The 18,982-nt window shown below is 46.7% G+C and overlaps 1 protein-coding gene across 1 annotated transcript in view; it reads right to left on the bottom strand.

The window, feature by feature from the left end:
* LOC135310792 (transitional endoplasmic reticulum ATPase-like) overlaps nt 1-18,982 on the bottom strand; it is a 36,308-nt gene that overhangs the window by 3,312 nt on the left and 14,014 nt on the right. The window contains exons 5-16 of the mRNA XM_064439769.1: nt 17,193-17,323; nt 14,130-14,261; nt 13,587-13,689; nt 11,589-11,722; nt 11,203-11,338; nt 10,058-10,170; nt 9,262-9,426; nt 9,029-9,151; nt 7,726-7,938; nt 2,757-3,065; nt 1,085-1,240; nt 565-719 (exon numbers count right to left, since the gene is read on the bottom strand). Of these exons, the coding sequence (XP_064295839.1) occupies nt 565-719; nt 1,085-1,240; nt 2,757-3,065; nt 7,726-7,938; nt 9,029-9,151; nt 9,262-9,426; nt 10,058-10,170; nt 11,203-11,338; nt 11,589-11,722; nt 13,587-13,689; nt 14,130-14,261; nt 17,193-17,323 (1,870 nt within the window). The remainder of the gene's footprint in view (nt 1-564; nt 720-1,084; nt 1,241-2,756; nt 3,066-7,725; nt 7,939-9,028; nt 9,152-9,261; nt 9,427-10,057; nt 10,171-11,202; nt 11,339-11,588; nt 11,723-13,586; nt 13,690-14,129; nt 14,262-17,192; nt 17,324-18,982) is intronic.

The following is an 18,982-nucleotide window of genomic DNA, read 5'->3' as shown; positions in this document are numbered from 1 at the left end:
AGGGGATCCTCTGCTTCTTGTGGAGCTTCTTGTGGAGCCTCCATCCGCTGCCTTGTCCCCGGGGATGATAGGGTACGGCTCCACCAACCTATCTCCCTTTCGCTCTCCCTGATGCTCCTTAACCTTTCCACTTCCTCCTTCAGCTCTGCCACCAGGCTGAGCAGATCATCCACCTGGTCACACTGCAAGCAGCTGCTGTCTCTGCTGCCCTCCAGTATGAGTGCCAGGCTCAGGCACTCCCTGCAGCCAGAGACCTGGACAGCTGCATGTTTGCATGGGGGCTCTGTCTGGGTCACCACATTCCTTTTGGCAATGGTTTTCAGGCAAGTGGAAACCATAGCTAGGGCCTCTCCTGAGGGAGCGATGACCACTAGTAGAGTTACCCTTTAGAGCCAGGAAGTGGACTGCGCCCTGCCCGCACTCCCTGCCTATGCAAACTGCCGCACAAACTCAAAAAAAATGTGATGGAAGAGGGTATTTGTTATACCCAGAATCCAGCAGAAAGCTGCTCTGTTCTGGGACTAGCTGAATCACGCTACCCTCCCCCCACTCCCCCACTGTTACCTGAAGCTGCCAAAGCCACGGCTCTGCTGTAGAGTCTGTGCAAACATCTCATATTTCCTGATGTCGTTGTCACTGACAGAGCGTCGAGCAAAGCGCATGGCCTCCTCAAAGTGATCCCTGCGTATCTCAGGAACTGGGTCATCCTCTTCCACTTCCTGCAAGTGGGACAGAGGGCCCAGGTGAGCTGCGTGCCCAAGCCACAGCCCGACAGCTGCCCACAGCATCCTTCTAGGCCAGGATGCTCCAATGCCCACCAAAGTAGAGGCTGGAGAAGGAAACTGTGGCAGACTGTGAGTCACGGCTGCAGCAGGGGCCTTCTGAGCAGTACTGACAATGAGGCACCCCAGGAGGGCCTTGCCTTCCACAAGATGAGAACAAAGTGCTCCAGCTCCACACTCTGTGCTGAGAGCCCACTCATCCCCATCCAAGGATTATGAAGAAGAACACATCCTGCCTCACCCACGGGCAGAGGTGAGTTGCCCATCTAATGAGTGGGGAAAGCTCAGAGTGTCCCACTCACCATGGCGGAAGGATTGGTCTGCCTCTCACGTTCTCGCCTGATCTCACTCTCGATGGACTCACGGATGGCCAGTTTGCAGGCACGCTGGCAAATTTCTGTCAGGTCAGCCCCCGAAAAGCCATTGGTCATCTTAGCTAGGAAATCCAGGTCAACATCCTAGTGAAAAAAAAAAACACAACCAAAAACAACAACAAAAACCCAAACCAAAACAATAAAACCCCAAACCAAGAGAGGTATGTCCTTTACACCTTACACCCTCAGGTGACAAAGAGGTGTCTTTAGATCCCATGGTATCAAGGTGCTGCCTTAACTTTGGCAAATTTTGGGAAGGTGAGCTGTTAAGGTTCTTGTTTTTGGGAAAAGTTAACCACATACAAAGGCAGGCCACACTCCCTACACACACAGCAAGGCCCTGCGAAGCAGCTGTAAATTACAGAATGGTTTAGGTTGGAAGGGACCTTTAAAGGTCATCTAGTTCCAACCCCCCTGCCATGGGCAGTGATCAGGTTGCTCAAAGCCCCATCCAACCTGGTTTTGAATGTTTCCAGGGATGGGACATCCCCACCCTCTCTGGGCTACCTGTTCCAGTATCTCACCACTCTCACAGTAAAGAATTTCTTCCTAATATGTAATCTAAATTTACCCTATTTCAGTTTAAAATTGTTACCCTCCTCATCCTATCACTACACTCCCTGAGAAAGCGTCCATCCCCATCTTTCCTGTAGGCCCCCTTCAAGTACTGGAAGGCCGCTATAAGGTCTCCCTGCAGCCTGCTCTTCTCCAGGCTGAACAACCCCAACTCTCTCAGCCTGTCCTCATAGAAGAGGTGTTCCAGCCCTCGGATCATTTTTGTGGCCCTCCTCTGGACCCGCTCCAACAGTTCCATGTCTTTCTTATGCTGAATGCAGTACTCTAGGTGGGGTCTTATGAGAGCAGAATGCGGGGGGGGGGGTGCCTCTGCACTGTTCACCCTCAAGAAGAGGCAGGATGACTTGTGGATTTAGGATATGATTTGCTCAGGTCTCAGCATTAGGAGTCAAATGAAACACTGTCAGATTGGAAATGGAGATGGGGCACAGGCAGACCAAGGCAACCAACCTCCTCCCTCCTTCCCGTCAACTGACAGGATAGTACTGCAACCTCCTTTGAAGCTTTCCTTCCCAACAGCACCTTAAAAGGCAAGCTTGGCATAAAATAGCTTGAGGTCTCACTTGACATCTGCTTTTCTCTGATTAACTATCAGTTGCATTATTGCCTGCTCCCCAGGCAAGGGACATAGCTCTTGCCTATGATAGGGTTCAGCAACAATTAACTGCAATGGTTGTTCTTCAATTTCCATTTCCCACCTGTTTTCTATATTTACTTTTCTTTCAGAGTACAATAATCTTTTCCATCTTGCCATAACAGGCTTTCCTGTTCCCACACCATGGGCAGAACTCTGCTATGTGATAAAGACCTGTTGTGCTTACACACTGACACCTAGCTTCATTGATACCTAGTCTCAGAGATCAAGACACACACCCCCCCTTTATTTCCATCCTTCAGGGACTGAAGGTTTCCTAGATTTGTACTGCATGGAGCAGTCACCAGCCCTCTGCTCTATGCCCAGCTTGTGAGGAGCACGTGCAGCACAGCAAACCTAAGTCAGACTCAGTCAAGGTGCAGATCCTACCTTGGCAACTGGTGATTTCCTGAGGTTGGCCTTAAGAATAGCAACCCGGGACTTCTCGTCAGGCAGGGGGATGTAGATGAGTTGATCCAGGCGGCCAGGGCGCAAGATGGCTGGGTCAATGATGTCTGGCCTGTTGGTGGCACCGATGATGAAGACGTTTTTCTTGGTGGACATGCCATCCATCTCTGTCAGGATCTGGTTGATGACGCGGTCTGCAGCACCACCACCATCTCCGATATTCCCACCTCGAGCCTTTGCAATGGAGTCCAGCTCATCAAAGAAGAGCACACAAGGAGCTGCTTGGCGGGCCTGCAAAAAAAACCAGGAACAATTACTCCATGTTAATACCAACAGGCAAGGAGCACGCTGATTTCACACTAAGCCTACCCTACAATTAAAGCAGCCCAGAGGAGTATCAGAGCACTGCTGCTGCACAGAAAGCTTAGAGGAGCTACTCTGGAACAGTCTCCTGCCACAGAAACCCTTAAATAAATTCTCCTGGACAACAAGCTCAACAAGCTGTATTTCACAGAATCACAGAATGGTAGGAGTTGGAAGGGAACTCTAGAGATCATCTTGTCCAACACCCCTGCTTGAGCAGCTGCACCTAGAGCAGGGGGCACAGGACTGCATCCAGGTAGATTTTGAATGTCTCCAGGGAAGGAGACTCCACAGCCTCCCTGGGCAGCCTGTTCCACTGCTCTGTCACCCTCACAGTAAATAAGTTTTTTCTCATGTTTAAGTGGAACTTCCTGTGTTCCAACTTGTGCCCATTGCCCCTTGTCCTGTCATTGTGCACCACTGAAAAGAGTCTGGCCCCACCCTCTTGACACCCACCCTTCAGATACTTGTAAGTATTGATAAGATCCCCCCTCAGTCTTCTCTTCTCCAGGCTGAACAAACCCAGGTCTCTCAGCCTTTCCTCATAAGGGACATGCTCCAGTCCCCTGATCATCTTTCGAGCTCTCCACTGGACTTGCTCAAGCAGTTCCCTGTCCTTCTTAAACTGGGGGGCCCAGAACTGGACACAGTACTCCAAATGTAGTCTCACTAGGGCAGAGTAGAGGGGGAGGGCAACCTCTCTCGACCTGCTGGCCACACTCCTTTATATGCATCCCAGGTTACCATTGGCCTTCTTGGCCACAAGGGCACATTGCTGGCTCATAATCAACCTGCTGCCCACCAGCACTCCCAGGTCCTCCTCAACAGAGCTACTTTGCAGCAGGTCAACCCCCAGCCTGTACTGGTGCATGGGGTTGTTCCTCCCCAGGTGCGGGACCTTGCACTTGCTTTTGCTGAATTTCATCAGGTTCCCCTCGGCCCAGCTCTGCAGCCTCTCCAGGTCTCGCTGGATGGCAGTGCAGCCTTCTGGTGTATCAGCCACTCCTCCCAGCTTGGTATCATCAGCAAACTTGATGAGGTTACACTCTGTCCCTTCGTCCAGGTCACTGATGAATATATTGAACAGGACTGGACTCAGCACAGACCCCTGGGGAACACCGCGAGTTACAGGCCTCCAAGCAGATTCTGCTCCCTTGATCACGACCCTCTGAGATATGCCATTCAGCTAGTTCTCAATATGCCTCACTGTCCTCTCATCTAACCCACACTTCCTTAGCTTGTCTGTGAGAACGTTATGGGAGACAGTGTTGAACGCCTTGCTGAAATCAAGGTAAACAACATCCACTGCTCTCCCTTCGTCAACCCAGCCAGTCATGCCATCATAGAAGGCTATCAGGTTGGTCAAGCATGATCTCCCCTTGGTGAATCCATGTTGACTGCTTCTGATAACCTTCTTGTCCTCTGCATGCCTGGAGATGACCTCCAGGATGAACTGCTCCATCACCTTTCCAGGGACGGAGGTGAGGCTGACTGGCTTATAGTTCCCCAGGTCCTCCTTCTTGTCCTCTTTGAAGATAGGAGTGACATTTGCTTTCCTCCAGTCCTCGGGCACCTCTCCTGTCCTCCATGACCTTTCAAAGATCGTGGAGAGTGGCTTCAGCAAGAACATCTGCCAGCTCCCTCAGCACCTGCAGGTGCATCCCATCGGGGCCCATGGATTTGCGAGGATCCAGTTTGCATAGGTGATCTCTAACCCAATCCTCCTCATCCAAGGGGAAGTCCTCCTTTCTCCAGGTTTTTCCTCTCTCCTCTGGGGACTGAGATGCCTGAGGCCCAGCCACAGCAATAAAGACCAAGGCAAAGAAGGCATTCAGTAACTCCACCTTCTCTGCATCCTGCATCATCAGGGCCCCCACCATGTTCAGCAGTGGGCCCACTGTATCCCCAGTCTTCCTTTTACTGCTCATGTATTTGAAGAAGCCCTTCTTGTTATCCTTGACATCCCTTGCCAGACTGAGCTCCAAGCGGGCCTTGGCCTTCCTCATCGCATCTCTGCATACCCTGACAACATTCCTGTATTCCTCCCAAGTGGCCAGTCCCTTTTCCCACATACTGTGAACCTCCTTCTTCCATTCAAGTTTCTCTATAAGCTTTTTGGTCATCCATGCGGGTCTCCTGGCTCCTTTGCTTGACTTCTTCCTCCTAAGGATGCACCAGTCTTGAGTTCGGAGGAGGTGGTCCTTGAATACTGTTCAGCTCTCTTGGACCCCCCTGCTTTCCAGAGCCCTGAGCCATGGAATTCCTCCAGGCAGGTCTTTGAAGAGGCCAAAGGTGGCCCTCTTGAAGTCCAGGGTTGTAATCCTACTTGTTGTCCTGCTTCTACCATGTAGGAACCTGAACTCCACCATCTCATGGTCACTGCAGCCAAGGCTACCCCCAACTCTCACATCCTCAACCAGCCCCTCCTTGCTTGTTAGTATAAGGTCGAGCAGCACATCTCACCTCATTGGCTGCTCCACCACCTGCATCAAAAAGTTATCCTCGATGCTCTGCAGGAACCTCCTGTATTGTGCACACCTCGCTGTGTTGCTTTTCCAGCAAATATCAGGGTGGTTGAAGTCCCCCATGAGAACCAGGGCCTGTGATTGTGAAGCTACTTCCAGCTGCCTGTAGGCTTCACCAACTTCCTCTTCCTGATCAGGTGGTCTGTAGTAAACGCCCACAACAGTGTTGCCTATATTTGTCTGCCCCTTAATTTTTACCCACAAGCTCTCAACCTGTTCTCCTTCCACTCCAAGGCAGAGCTCGATGCATTCCAGTTGCTCCCTCACTTAAAGAGCAACTCCCCCACCTCGCCTTGCTGGTCTGTGTTTCCTAAAAAGCCTGTAGCCATCCATGACAGCATTGCAGTCATGCGAGCTATCCCACCATGTCTCTGTGACTGCAGTGAGATCATGGCCCTGCAACCGCACACAGACCTCTAGTTCCTCCTGTTTATTCCCCATGCTGCATGTATTGGTGTACAGGCATTTCAGAGAGGTGCTTGAGCACACAGGTTTCCCTGGAGGGGTGCACGAGGACCCACTATAGCCACACACACCCTTGAGGTGGTTGGTGTCCTGATTGTCATCTCGTGAGGCAGCTAAGGCATCTTTGTCACCGCTCTGGTTGGTGCAGTTTCCCCAAAGCTAGGAGCACTGTGAACCAAGCAGAAGGGTGGTAACTCCAACGCCTAGAGGGAAAGCTGCAGCCGATTTGCCTGGACCAGAACTCTCCCTGCAAGATCTGGGGACATCAGTTGGTTATTTAGGCACTCAAGTATTGGTAGGCAAGATATATCAAATGGAAGGGAGAAATCCAATTGTTGTCTTCAGCTACCTAATGGGTAGTTATAGGGAAAAGGGAGCCAGACCCTTCTTCAAGGTGTGCAGTGAAAGGATGAAGAAAGAAAATATAATTCCAGTTAGAAATAAGGAAAAAAAAATTTCTTCACAATGAGAGCACTCAAACACTAGCACAAGGCCCAGAGAGGTCAGGTATTCTCCATCCTTAGCACATGTTCAGAACACGAGGCCCTGAGCAACCTGACTGAATTTCCAAGTTATCTCCCTGCTCTGGACAAACAGCTAGACCAGATGGCCTCTGAGGTTCCCTCTCAACCTAAATTTTTCTCTCTCACTCTCCTTCCAACTTTGCTCTTTCAGCATCTTCCCAGACCACAGGAGTGAGGATTCCCAAGATAATCCATGCAGATACCTCCTGCGACAGGAGGTCACACTATCTACAGGGGAACTGGGTAGTAGGAGCTCATTCCTAAGTCATATATATTGCAGGACAGGAACAGAAGAGAACCAAACCAGAACCGAACCGGAACCAGAAACAGAACCAGAAATGAAACCAGAACCAGAAAATAGAACAGAAACGAACCCAAAACGAACTGGAACCGAACCAGAAACAGAACAGAAACAAACCAGAACCGAAACAGAAACGAAAACAAAATGGAAACAGAACCAGAACAGAAATAAAATGAAACAGAAACAGAACAGAAGCAGAACCAGAACAGAACCGGAACAGAACCAAACCAGAACCAGAACCGAATCAGAACCAAACCAGAACCAGAACCGAATCAGAACCAAACCGGAACCGAACCAGAACCGGAACGTAAACCGAACCGGACCCAGAACCCAAACCCGAACCGAAACAGAACCAGAACGTTTCAGTTGGAAGGGACCTACAGTGATCATCTAGTCTGACTGCAGAAGAAGAACCCATAGCATGTTTTGAAAAGCTGTAGTAGGTGATTGCTAATGAGGTATCAAAGTAAGTTTTCAGGGATGCAGAGAATATCTATGCCATCCTAATGCTAGCCTCACTGCTAAGACCCCAGGGCATTTATCATCCTGTAACAACAGGTACAAATTACAGCAGGAGAAAACCATTTAAATAGCTATGTTTCCAAAGAGGATTAATTCCCTAACATCAGGAAAGCAGCCTCTGCTCTCAGTGCAAGTGGGGAAAACACAAAACACACAAACAAGAACCAGGCCAGTAAGACAAGTGCAGTGGAGACAATGTTTTTGGGGAATCTCAGCACAAACATAGCACAAGGAGTAGAAGATACACTTACCTTGTCAAAGATCTCACGCACATTAGCTTCAGACTCGCCAAACCACATGGTGAGCAATTCTGGCCCCTTGATGGAAATGAAGTTTGCCTGGCATTCATTGGCAATGGCTTTGGCCAGCAGTGTCTTACCACAACCAGGTGGCCCATAGAACAGAACCCCTTTTGATGGGGTCATGCCAAATTTGAGGAACTTATCTGGGTGCTCCACAGGATACTGAAGGAGGACAAAACAAACAAAAACCTCTCATGATGAGCCAAAACAGGTCTGTACCTTAGAATCACAGAATGGTTTGGGTTGGAAGGGACCTTCGAAGATCATCTAGTCCAACCTCCCTGCTATGGGCAGGGACATCTTTCACTAGATCAGTTTTGTTTCTGCTCCTACCAGAAACACTACCTGAGATTTCTGGTGGGTTAAATACAAGATTCTGCCTGCCCAGTGCCATTGGAGCTTTTAAATGGGCACTAGTTTGAAAAGCACCACAGCTAAATTGTAAAGCTGCCTTAAACAGTCTATTTCCACCTATGAACTAAGTACCAGTTCAGGTAGCTTTCCAGCACACTTAACCCCAGCTTCACTCTGCCCTGCAGGAGCATAAGGGAACAGCTCATTATCTAACTTATTTGCTCTGCCCTCCAGAGACAGGCAAGGTGTTTGATGTAAGCATTTATCCTACGCAACAAGGTCAGAGATAGGTGATGATTTTAACACCAGAAAGTTAGACTGAAAAGTAGATTGCTTTATTCACAGACAGGCTGTTCCTACAGTGCCAACTGAAAGCAGGGACATATCAAACCCAAACCACCCCAACGCACCAGAAGTTTCCACAGACCATTCATGACTTTGTTCCAGCCTCTCCTTTCATACAAGGCTTCACAATTACTTCTCATCTGTCCCTATGCTAACACTGATGGAAAGCCCTTCAGATGCTCTCTGTATGAGAATCTTCATCCACTTCTTGGCATATAAAGCCACCATGCAACAGGATTCTCAGCAGTGGTCCCACTGCTGGTCTTCACTTAAGAGAAGCAGAACTGCTGCTGTTTCTGTATGTAGCAAAACACCCACCACCCAAGATGTCACTGTAGATTCAGCTAAGGGAAGCCTGATGCTGCTTCCCAGCACTTTCCTCTCCCTAAGTTCACTAAGATGGAACAGCATGGTATTTTCAGTCCATTACAAGAAAATACTATTAAAACTCTGCATTTACCCTGTTCACAGCCTAAACAGGAATGTGAAGAGGTTCTGGACTTTATTATTATTTTTCAAGCTGACTAGGCAAAAATCTGTTGGAAACCCTTACCTGTACAAGTTCCTGGAGTTCTCTCTTTACATCTTCTAGACCACCAATATCTTCCCAGGTAACTTGTGGCACCTCCACCACAGTCTCCCGAAGAGCAGAAGGGTTGCTCTGGCTCAGAGCCCACTATCATTAGAAGAAACAACATTATATGAATTCTAACATGTTATGTTCACGTGGTTCAGATAAGCAATTAGACATTGTACCCAAAAGAAAAAGGGGCACTCCTGCATTACCCTGAAGTCATCCATGGTCACAGCCAATGAGTTCATCACTTCAGCATCAATGGTTTCATCTTCTAGGTCTATGAGATCCATCTTCTTTCTGATAGCCTGAAGAGCAGCTTCTGAGCAAAGAGCAGCCAAGTCAGCACCAACATGGCCATGGGTCTCATTTGCCACCTGAAAGCAGAGCACTGACTGATTCACAGGGATATAAGCAAACGCTCTGCAAGGGCAATGCATGCTCTGGTCACTCACTCAAAGGTGCAACAAAACTCTGCAGGACAGGAACATCAGTGCTTTGCTGCAAATTCAGGACAAGTGCTATCACATATTTAACAAAGATACTGCTGTTCCACCTTCTACTTGAGATCAAAGCTGCAACTGGAATTCAGATGGTGTACAGAAAGATAACCCTGAGGACTGCAGTTCTTCATTCAGGACAGAGATTACAGTAACCATCCAGTATCACCACAGTGTTCACCCAGCTCTGTGAGCGCTGTTTCAGGCTTGCTTTATTTTTAAAGAGAATGCCACAGCAAACAAACCCAGGAGGACAGTGGCAAGGTACTTCCAGACTGGACTGATACATCTTTGTTTCACTTAGCCATGCCATTCTTTACTAGTGAGTGAGGATTTTTGGTCACTGGTAGACTAGTTAGAAGGAAGCCCAGAGATCACACATTCACCCCGTCCTAAACAAGTAACTACGTTTACACTATTCAAGCCATAACAACTCTTCCGCTACAAAACAGAGCATCAAGGAACATTTGTCTGCAGAGACAAGCTTTCCTAATAGCATGCTACTCACCTGTTCCAGATCCACATCATCAGCCAGTTTCATATTTTTTGTGTGGATCTGCAGGATCTCCAGGCGCCCGGTGGCATCTGGGATACCAATATCTACCTCTCTGTCAAAACGACCTGGGGAGTACAAAACATATGTTGAGCTGCTGATTCTGTGAACTAAAGGAGCTGCAGTTGCTGCCTTCCTCTGACAGAACAACATGATGAGCCACATACACATACAATTTCAGAAAATGCCGGAGCTTTGGGTTTCTCTGCAGCATCTATCAGCACAGTAGCAAAGTCAGATCAGAGAAGGAGGAAAGGCTTTAGCCATTTAGGGAAAGTGAGACTACTGTATTAACTAGAGATCAAGATTATATAAACACAGAGGATTTATGTTTTTTCCAAGCCTTATCTATAGGAAAATATACTTCCCCTAACCAATGCACCATGAGACATTTTTGTTTATTCCTACCTTTGTGTCCTCAGCACAGTCCACAAATACTGAAAGATTTAATTTTTCAGAACTTTCATAGCAGTACCCAAGTAGTGGAAAACATGAACTGCCCCAATATCTAGGGAGGCAGGAAACCTACGTATTACTGCAATATTAACTAAGGTATGTACACCTATCATTTTCCTTTAGCCATAGCTGTGCATTCAAACGTCTCACTACACATTTAAGAGGCCATTTTTTCCTGCAAACTTGACTGGTTTGCTATTATAGACTTTACCAACTGGTCATACAACATTCATTCACACTGCAAAGTTCTGAAAACCTGAATCTCAGAAACTAGGAGACTTCTCATCAATAAAAGTAAGAGAAATTGAACAATTCAGAGCCTTCTGCAACCTGAGGCATGAACAACCCCTTAAGCATTTAGTCCTGAAATAGCCTCACCTAACTGATGAAGTGAAAAAGCGTGCTACCCTCCAAGTATTTCATTATTTATACAAGTTCTAACCTAATAAAGCACAGAAAGTGATACCAAAGGCTGGAAGCCTAGAAATTAAATTTCAAACAAGTAGCTGGAGACAAGTCAATAGTTTATGTAACACACAGAAGATGTCTAATATTAATTTCTAATCAATCCTTCCAAGGCCCCCGAAGCATAGCCCATAACAAAGTATCTAATACACACAAAAAAAGATGGCAAATGTGGTTACCAAATCGCCTGAGTGCTGGGTCAATGCTGTTAGGTCTGTTGGTAGCTGCCATAACAATCACATGTGCTCTCTGTTTCAGTCCATCCATAAGAGTCAACAGCTGAGACACTATGCGACGTTCCACCTCTCCATGTGTCTATGGAGAGAGAAAGTAATGATTAGACCAAAAGCTCTACAACACAGCACAGGAGCTAGTACTGCACCAGAGCAGACAGATACAACAGGCATGAGCTGTTAAGAAACATTGTGAACTATATTGGATTCTTCTGATATCCAACTGAATTCAAGCGTTAAGTTAAATACTGCTTTACCCTGTAGTCAAATGCAGAGACTCACATCAGATGCTATCAAAATGATGTATTCTACCTTCTGCAGGCTTTCTTTACCTTCTCTCTCTTAGGAGCAATGGCATCCAGTTCATCAATGAAGATGATGGCAGGAGCATTCTTCTCTGCTTCTTCAAAGGCTTTCCTCAGGTTGCTCTCAGACTCACCAGCCAGCTTGCTCATGATCTCAGGACCTGAAAAAAAATAATGGCACTGTAGCACCCAGAAGAGAGGCAGCTGGCCCCAAGGCATGCAGCTGAATTTTTTTAGTGCAACATTCACATGGGAGTATCTATATTTCAAGCCAAAGCAAATACTATCAACCAAGTTCATGAAATTTGCAGCTGAACAGGCAAGAACAGCATGCAGAATTACTTTCTATCATTATTCTGGTGTTTACTCTAACAGAATGCAGCACTAGTCAATGAGCTACCTTTAGCTGCCTCTTTCCTTACCCTATTTCACACTTGAGCTTCTCTGTAATGTGCTACCACACACAGTTAATGCCAGTCCTAGCTTGCAAGAGAAGCAATTAAATTATATGGTGATGAATTATCAGGGTAGGGAAGGAAAAAGGAAAAAGCTGTAAGATATTGAAGCTGTCTTTAGCTTGCATTACATAGGTATACATTTACCTCTGTAAGATCCTATAAATGAGTTAAAAAAAAACAAAACAAAAACCAAAACACCACACAACCCCCAAAAACACAACACCCCAAAATTCCAAAAACCCAAAACCTATCTCCTCTCAAAGAATAAATAAATTAAAGTGTAAGCACATCAATCCCAGAAGGAAGGACAGCATTCCCCTGAGATCTTCTACAATTGCTGAACACTAGTGCAGACTCACAAATTTATTCTGTTTTTACAGATTTTTCCATCATGCTGATGGGAGTGGTAACGAAGAGAAAAATAGGCTTCTAAGAGATCCAAGAAAATGAAACCTGACCCTCAGGAGCAAAAAGCTGCTAGCTGACTGAAGTGCACCAGCTGCAGAGCCACTGGTGCAGGCAGGTACTAAGAGCATTTCATTACAAGTAACTCACCAATTAATACCAGCTCTGTCTACAACACTGCCTGCAGCTCCAGGATTGGGACTAGCAGACAGGGAATGCATCACTAATTCTGACAATGTTATTTTTTATTACGCAATAGAAGTACAAGTGTCTAAAGAGACACTTGGCTCATTAGCATGCAGCGACACCTTCCACACACTTAGGAAGTATATGAAAAGGGCGACATATGGTTAAAACCAGTCCATTTACATCTGATATCTTGAGATACAAAGCAAGTCACTTCCCTACTGCTGCTCACTGCTATGCTGTGCTATACACTCCCCTTTGCTTTCACCTTCATGGGTCTAAGTGATTGAAATCAGAAAAGAAAAGCAGCATTCCTTAAGTACAAATGTTCAGTTATTCCAGCACTCACTGTAAAATGGGACAAAAAAAAAAAGTGAGGAAAATTTCAGAATCTGGTCCTTACTGGACATAAACCAGTATCCATCTCAACTGCTGCAGGTGAAGAGTGATCAATAGGAGGTTCTGTCACTTGTAGCTAAGTCCCAAGGTAGTCATTATAGCTTTCAGGACAGTTCCTTCTAATTAATGTTATGTGAAACAGAACAGGTCTTGTGCTTTACTTGAGGGAAAAAAAGAAATCCACAGCAGACCAGCTTCCTTTCTGAATGGAACATGCTGGCAGCAACAGAAACATCCGTCCTGCACCCATATACATAGAATAATCTCACCACTTCACTCCTAGCTCTGCCCTCACCAGTGTCAATTAACACTCAGCCAGACAGACTCCAAGTCCCTGCATTGCAAAGCTGTCTTTCCAACCACCCTGCTACAAAACAATCAAGCTTAAGGGAAGTGCCGCTACAGATGCTTCCACACAAATGGCCTCTAAGTGTCCCAAGAGGCACACTTCAAAGAGGTAAGGAGGGATGTCAGGGAGACAATGTGGCTCTATAAGCCCTATCAATACCATTCATTATTATGAGACGGATGAATGAGCACACAACAGATCTGGGACCAAAGCAGCCACAAAACTTACCATTGATCAAGAAGAAGAAAGCCCCCGTTTCATTGGCCACCGCTCGGGCAATCAGTGTTTTACCAGTGCCAGGAGGACCATACAGCAGGATCCCACGTGGAGGCTGAGGACAAAGGCAAGGGACTTAGGTGGTGAGCTAGTATCTGAATGCCTAAGTAGCTTCACAGCGAAGGTGTAAGCATTTGATAAAGCCAGTCTTAAACTGTGATGCAAACTCATGCAACAGCTGCCATCCCAGCACTGCTATCAACACCCTTACTACTTTGCATGACACACAAACAAAAACCTTGCCACTAAGTGACAGTGCTGATCCAAAGCATCCCCCTGCTTTCCAAGTTGCCAATACTTTAATCTGTGTCCAAAACATGTAAGGAAATACTTTCCTAACACCAGCATTAAAAAAAAACACAAACCCACCCCAAAACAAACAAACAAAAAACCCCACAAATAACTTATTCCCCTTCCAATACCTCATAAACCTCCGACATCAAGTCATCTACAAGGGCAAGCCCGCTCATCCACCTGGTGCACGCAGGGACTTACCTTCACTCCTATGGCCTTGAAGAGTGCAGGGTGTCGGAGGGGAAGTTCCACCATCTCTTTGATTTGAGCCAGCTGCTTCCGGCAGCCACCAATGTCATCATAGCCTACTTCATTCAGTGACTCTTCTTCATCCTACCCAGAAGGAAACACATTAAACATTTGAGTGAAAACAATAGTTCAACAATCCCTCACAGTCTACAGAACCCAGGAATACAGGTTTCTGCTTGTTGCCATTTTTTGCTGTCTTGAGATTCTCACTTTCAAGTCTTCCTGGTGTCTTCTACAATTGTTTCTTAGCTCTCTCTTCCCAGACATGCAAAGGGAAATGCCTGCACGTATCTAGACCTCACTGAAGCCCACCCTCTTGAGTGACAGCCTCTGCTACCAGGACCCCTACAGACTCTAGTGCAAAACAAGTTCCATGACTCTCTGATGTGGCTAACAAAGATCACAGAATCATAGAATGTCCTGAGTTGGAAGGGACCCACAAGGATCATCGAGTCCAACTCCTGTCCCTGCACAGGACAACCCCAAATTCACACCGTATCTCTGAGGGCGTTGGCCAAGTGCTTCTTGAATAGTGTCGGGCTTGGTGCTGTGACTAACTCCCCCCTGGGGAGCCTGTTCCAGTGCTCCACCACCCTCTGGGTGAAGAACCTTTTCCTAATATCCAACCTAAACCTCCCCTGGCACATCTTCCTGCCATTCCCTCGGTCCTATCATTGGTCACCAGAGAGAAGAGATCAGTGCCTGCCCCTCCTCCTCCCCTCGTGAGGAAGCTGTAGACTGCAATGAGGTCTCCCCTCAGTCTCCTCTTCTCTGGGCTGAACAAACCAAGTGACTTTAGCCACTTCTCGTACAGTTTCCCCTCTAAAACCTTCACCAACTTCGTAGCCCTCCTCTGGACACTCTCTAGTAGCTTTGTATCCTTAGTGTACTGTGGCACCCAAAACTGCACACAGCACTCGAGGTGAGGCCGCACCAGCGCAGAGTAGAGCGGGACAATCCCCTCCCTCGACTGGCTGCAATACAGTGCTTGATGCACCCCAGGACACGGTTGGCCCTCTTGGCTGCCAGGGCACACTGTTAGCTCATGTTCAACTTGCTGTTGACCAGAACCCCCAGGTCCCTCTCTGCAGAGCTGCTCTCCAGCTTCTCATTCCCCAGTCTGTACGTACATCCAGGGTTGCCATGCCCCAGGTGCAAAATTCAGCACTTGCCCTTGTTAAACTTCATACGGTTGGTGATTGCCCAGCTCTCCAGTCTGTCTAGATCCCTCTGCAGGGCCTCTCTGCCCTCGAGAGTGTCAACAGCTCCTCGCAATTTTGTGTCATCAGCAAACTTAATTAGCATTCCTTCCAGTCCTGCATCCAAGTCATTTACAAAGAGATTAAAGAATACTGGCCCTAAGATAGATCCCTGCAGAACCCCACTAGTGACTGGCCACCAGCCTGATGTAACCCCATTTACTATGACCCTTTGAGCCCGACCCATCAGCCAATTGCTCACCCACTGCATTAGGTGTTTATCCAGCTGTATGTTGGACATTTTGCCCAGGAGGATACTGTGAGAGACAGCATTGAAAGCTTTACCGAAATCCAAAAAGATTACATCGACTGGCTTCCCTTGGTCAACTAGGTGGGTAAACTTGTCATAGAAGGAAATTAAGATAACAAAAGCCCAGTATAAAATATACTTATTCCTTAAACTGTAAGTGATATTTCTAACTACTTGACATACCCTAGCTACCATACAGTTCTCCAACATAATGTTTGTTTTTGGGATTGACTCAAATTAACAGAGAGTGTTAAGATCCAGATGTGCAGATAAGACCAACTGTAACCAACTCTTTCAATATAGCTCTACAGCATCCATTCATTTGGCTGTCCAAATCTCTACTGGCCTTAGTTATCTGTAACATCAGGCCACACTAAAATAATAACATAACACAGCCTGGAATCTCAGAGGGGCTCAGTCCAAGCCCCACAAACGTGAACTACTACTTCAAGCACTGAAGTTCTCCAGGTCTGGAGACTCCTGCCCTCTCCAGGCCTTGCTCCAGCGTTTGGGGAAACCTTTTTCCTAACATCTATTGGGAATTTCCCTTGATCCAGCTTGTGCCATTGCCTCTAGTCCTGTCCCTGGGCACAGCTCTCAGAAGAACCTGGTTATCCACCCCTTCCCATCAGGCAGTTGCCAGTAAGCTAGGCAGGCTTCCCTTCTCCATGCTGCATCAACCCACTGTCCCAGCTGCTCCTCATTCATTCTGACCTCCAGCTTCTCCTCATTTTGGTGGCCTTGGCTGAACTTGCTCCTATCCATCTCTGCTGTGTCCTGAAGAGCCCAAACTGGACTCATCCAGTGCCCAGACATAGTCTCACAAGTGTCAAATAGAGGTGAGTTTTTCAGAAGGTACCTAACTACAAACCAGCACTCACCCTGATTTGCAGGTAGTAAAAAGGCACTTACTTTATTAAGTATACAACCACCTAAGCTAATTTCTCTGATATTTCCTATTCTGTAACAGTAAGGTGGTCAAGACCTGACAGTCAATCCACTCAGGCTGCCTCGAGCTTGGGACGCTCAAGGCTAGAGACCTTAAGGATCTGGGAGGAAAAAAAAAATAAATCAACCATTTAGAGATCTCAAATTTCTCACTGAAAAAGCACTAATTGCTTTCTTTTCACATGGCATGAAATTTAGCAACATTGTAAGCCCTCCCTGCTATGGATCAAAGGAACTTTGGAATTAAAAGATACATCTAAGTCCAGCATGAGATATCTGGAAGCAGATACAAAACCAGCTGCTGCCAAAGTATGGCACCTCATCAGCAAGCCTAAGCATTGGTGCTATCTCAGCATCTGAGGAAGGATACTGGAAGCACATTTCTCTGACTACCTTCAGCAGCAGCTCATCTCCTGAAACCAGAGATTTTAATCATTACATTCAATATACAAAAAGCAAAAACAAGAACTGCAAACACTGCTGCTCTCAAGGACTGTCACCAAAACAGATTTTGGACAGAGGGGATTCAGTAGAACCGCATGGCAGGATTCTGCTCACCTCTCGTTTGATGGGCTCTCCTTCACAATGGATCACTGTGTCTGGAGCCACTATGCAGTAAGGACTTGGATCTGTCTCCACCACTTTGAACTCCACTGCACGCATCCCTCCACGCACCAAGAAGATGTCACCTGTAAAGCCCCACATTTCAATAGCCTGCTGCAAAAGATGTCTGTAAAATGTCAACCCTTGTACTACCATCAGTCCCAGTGGACAAGGAAGTGGGTTACATAGGCATAAACTGCTGGCATTTTTTAACACTGCTCTGCATTTTAAACTCAAGAGCTGCATGTACTGCGACTAACCAAGCGCGATATAGACCTGTAGCAGTTGAAATTTTCAAATTTCATCCAGAATCAAACAGGAAATAAAACCAGCAAACAACAGAAAAGAATACTCTGCCTAAACAGAAAACACAAAGGCAATGAATCACATTTCCTTTCCATTCAGTTTCAATTTAACATTTCTAAAACAGGCAAAAAGACCAAACTTAATAAAAATTCATTTCCAAGTTATCATAACTAGTTGTTACAAGGCTCAACAGCTATGAGTGACAGGGTATCTGGGATAGTATGGGCAAATACCTAGGGCAGTGGGCACCTCCAGTGTTTTAGAACTTCAACCCTGAAAAAGTGCAGAATCCTGAGAAATTAGTAGAATATTTGGAGGAAGTATGTTGTCAACCCAGCAACTCCAGAGACACAGATCACTGCAACGTGCTGGAGCCTGGCCCATGCCTACCAAGCCCTGTTCAACAGTATTCAGTGCTCCCAAGGGGAAGAGAAGGCCTCTGGATAAAAAAAGACGAAGTAAGAGGCGCTGCAACTACTCCAACCTCAGTGCCAGGCACTGCAACCCCTCAAACCCCCACAACAGGCACTGCAGCCGAACCAGAGAATCAACCCATGCCAGTATCAGTTGCCCTCATACACAAGATAAAAATCTTGAAAGCAAAAGTCAACTTGTTTAGAAAGAGATGATGGAAAAGCAGGACCATCACGGGGAGAAGAGGAAGAAGAGAAAGAACTCATAACCGAGACGGAAACCACCCAATCCCTCTCCTTGAGTGAGCTGCGAGATATGAGAAAAGAAATCGTCCATTGTCTAGATGAGCACATTGTCAACTGGCTGCTCCGATGCTGGGATAATGGGGCCAGTAGCCTGGAACTAGAGGGAAAAGAAGCCAAACAACTGGGAACCCTTTCTAGGGAAGGGGGCATTGACAACACAATTGGAAAAGGGGTACAAGTCCTCAGCCTCTGGAAGCGACTCCTGTCAGGTGTGAAAGAAAGGTATCCCTTTAAAGATGATGTTATATATCGCCCAGGAAAATGGACCACCATGGAGAAAGGCATCCAGTATCTAAGGGAATTAGCCGTGCTCAAGGTGATTTATGGTGACCTGGAAAACAAACAGTCATCCAAAGATCCAGATGAAGCCCAGCGCACACAACCCATGTGGCAGAAGTTTGTATGGAGCGTGCCATCCTCGTATGCAAACTCATTGGCAGCAATATCCTGGAAAGATGAAGAGGCACCAATGGTGGGGCATGTAATAGATTAAACTCCAGGATTATGAAGCAAATATCTCTTCCTCCCTCATCTCAGCTGTGGAGAAACTGTCTCGGGAGTTCCAGCAACTCAAAGAACGTATGTCGTACTCCTCACCTCTACGTACCAGTACCTTAACCATTAGGAATAAGACTCCTTTTGCTCAAGAGAGAGGATACACACCACAAGCCACTCTGTGGTCCGCGTGACCACGAAGACGACATGAAGAAGTGGGATGGA

The sequence above is a fragment of the Phalacrocorax carbo genome (genome assembly GCF_963921805.1).
Source record: "Phalacrocorax carbo chromosome W unlocalized genomic scaffold, bPhaCar2.1 SUPER_W_unloc_1, whole genome shotgun sequence".
Classification (NCBI taxonomy): Eukaryota; Metazoa; Chordata; class Aves; order Suliformes; family Phalacrocoracidae; genus Phalacrocorax; species Phalacrocorax carbo.
This window is presented reverse-complemented; position numbering and strand designations above follow the sequence as displayed.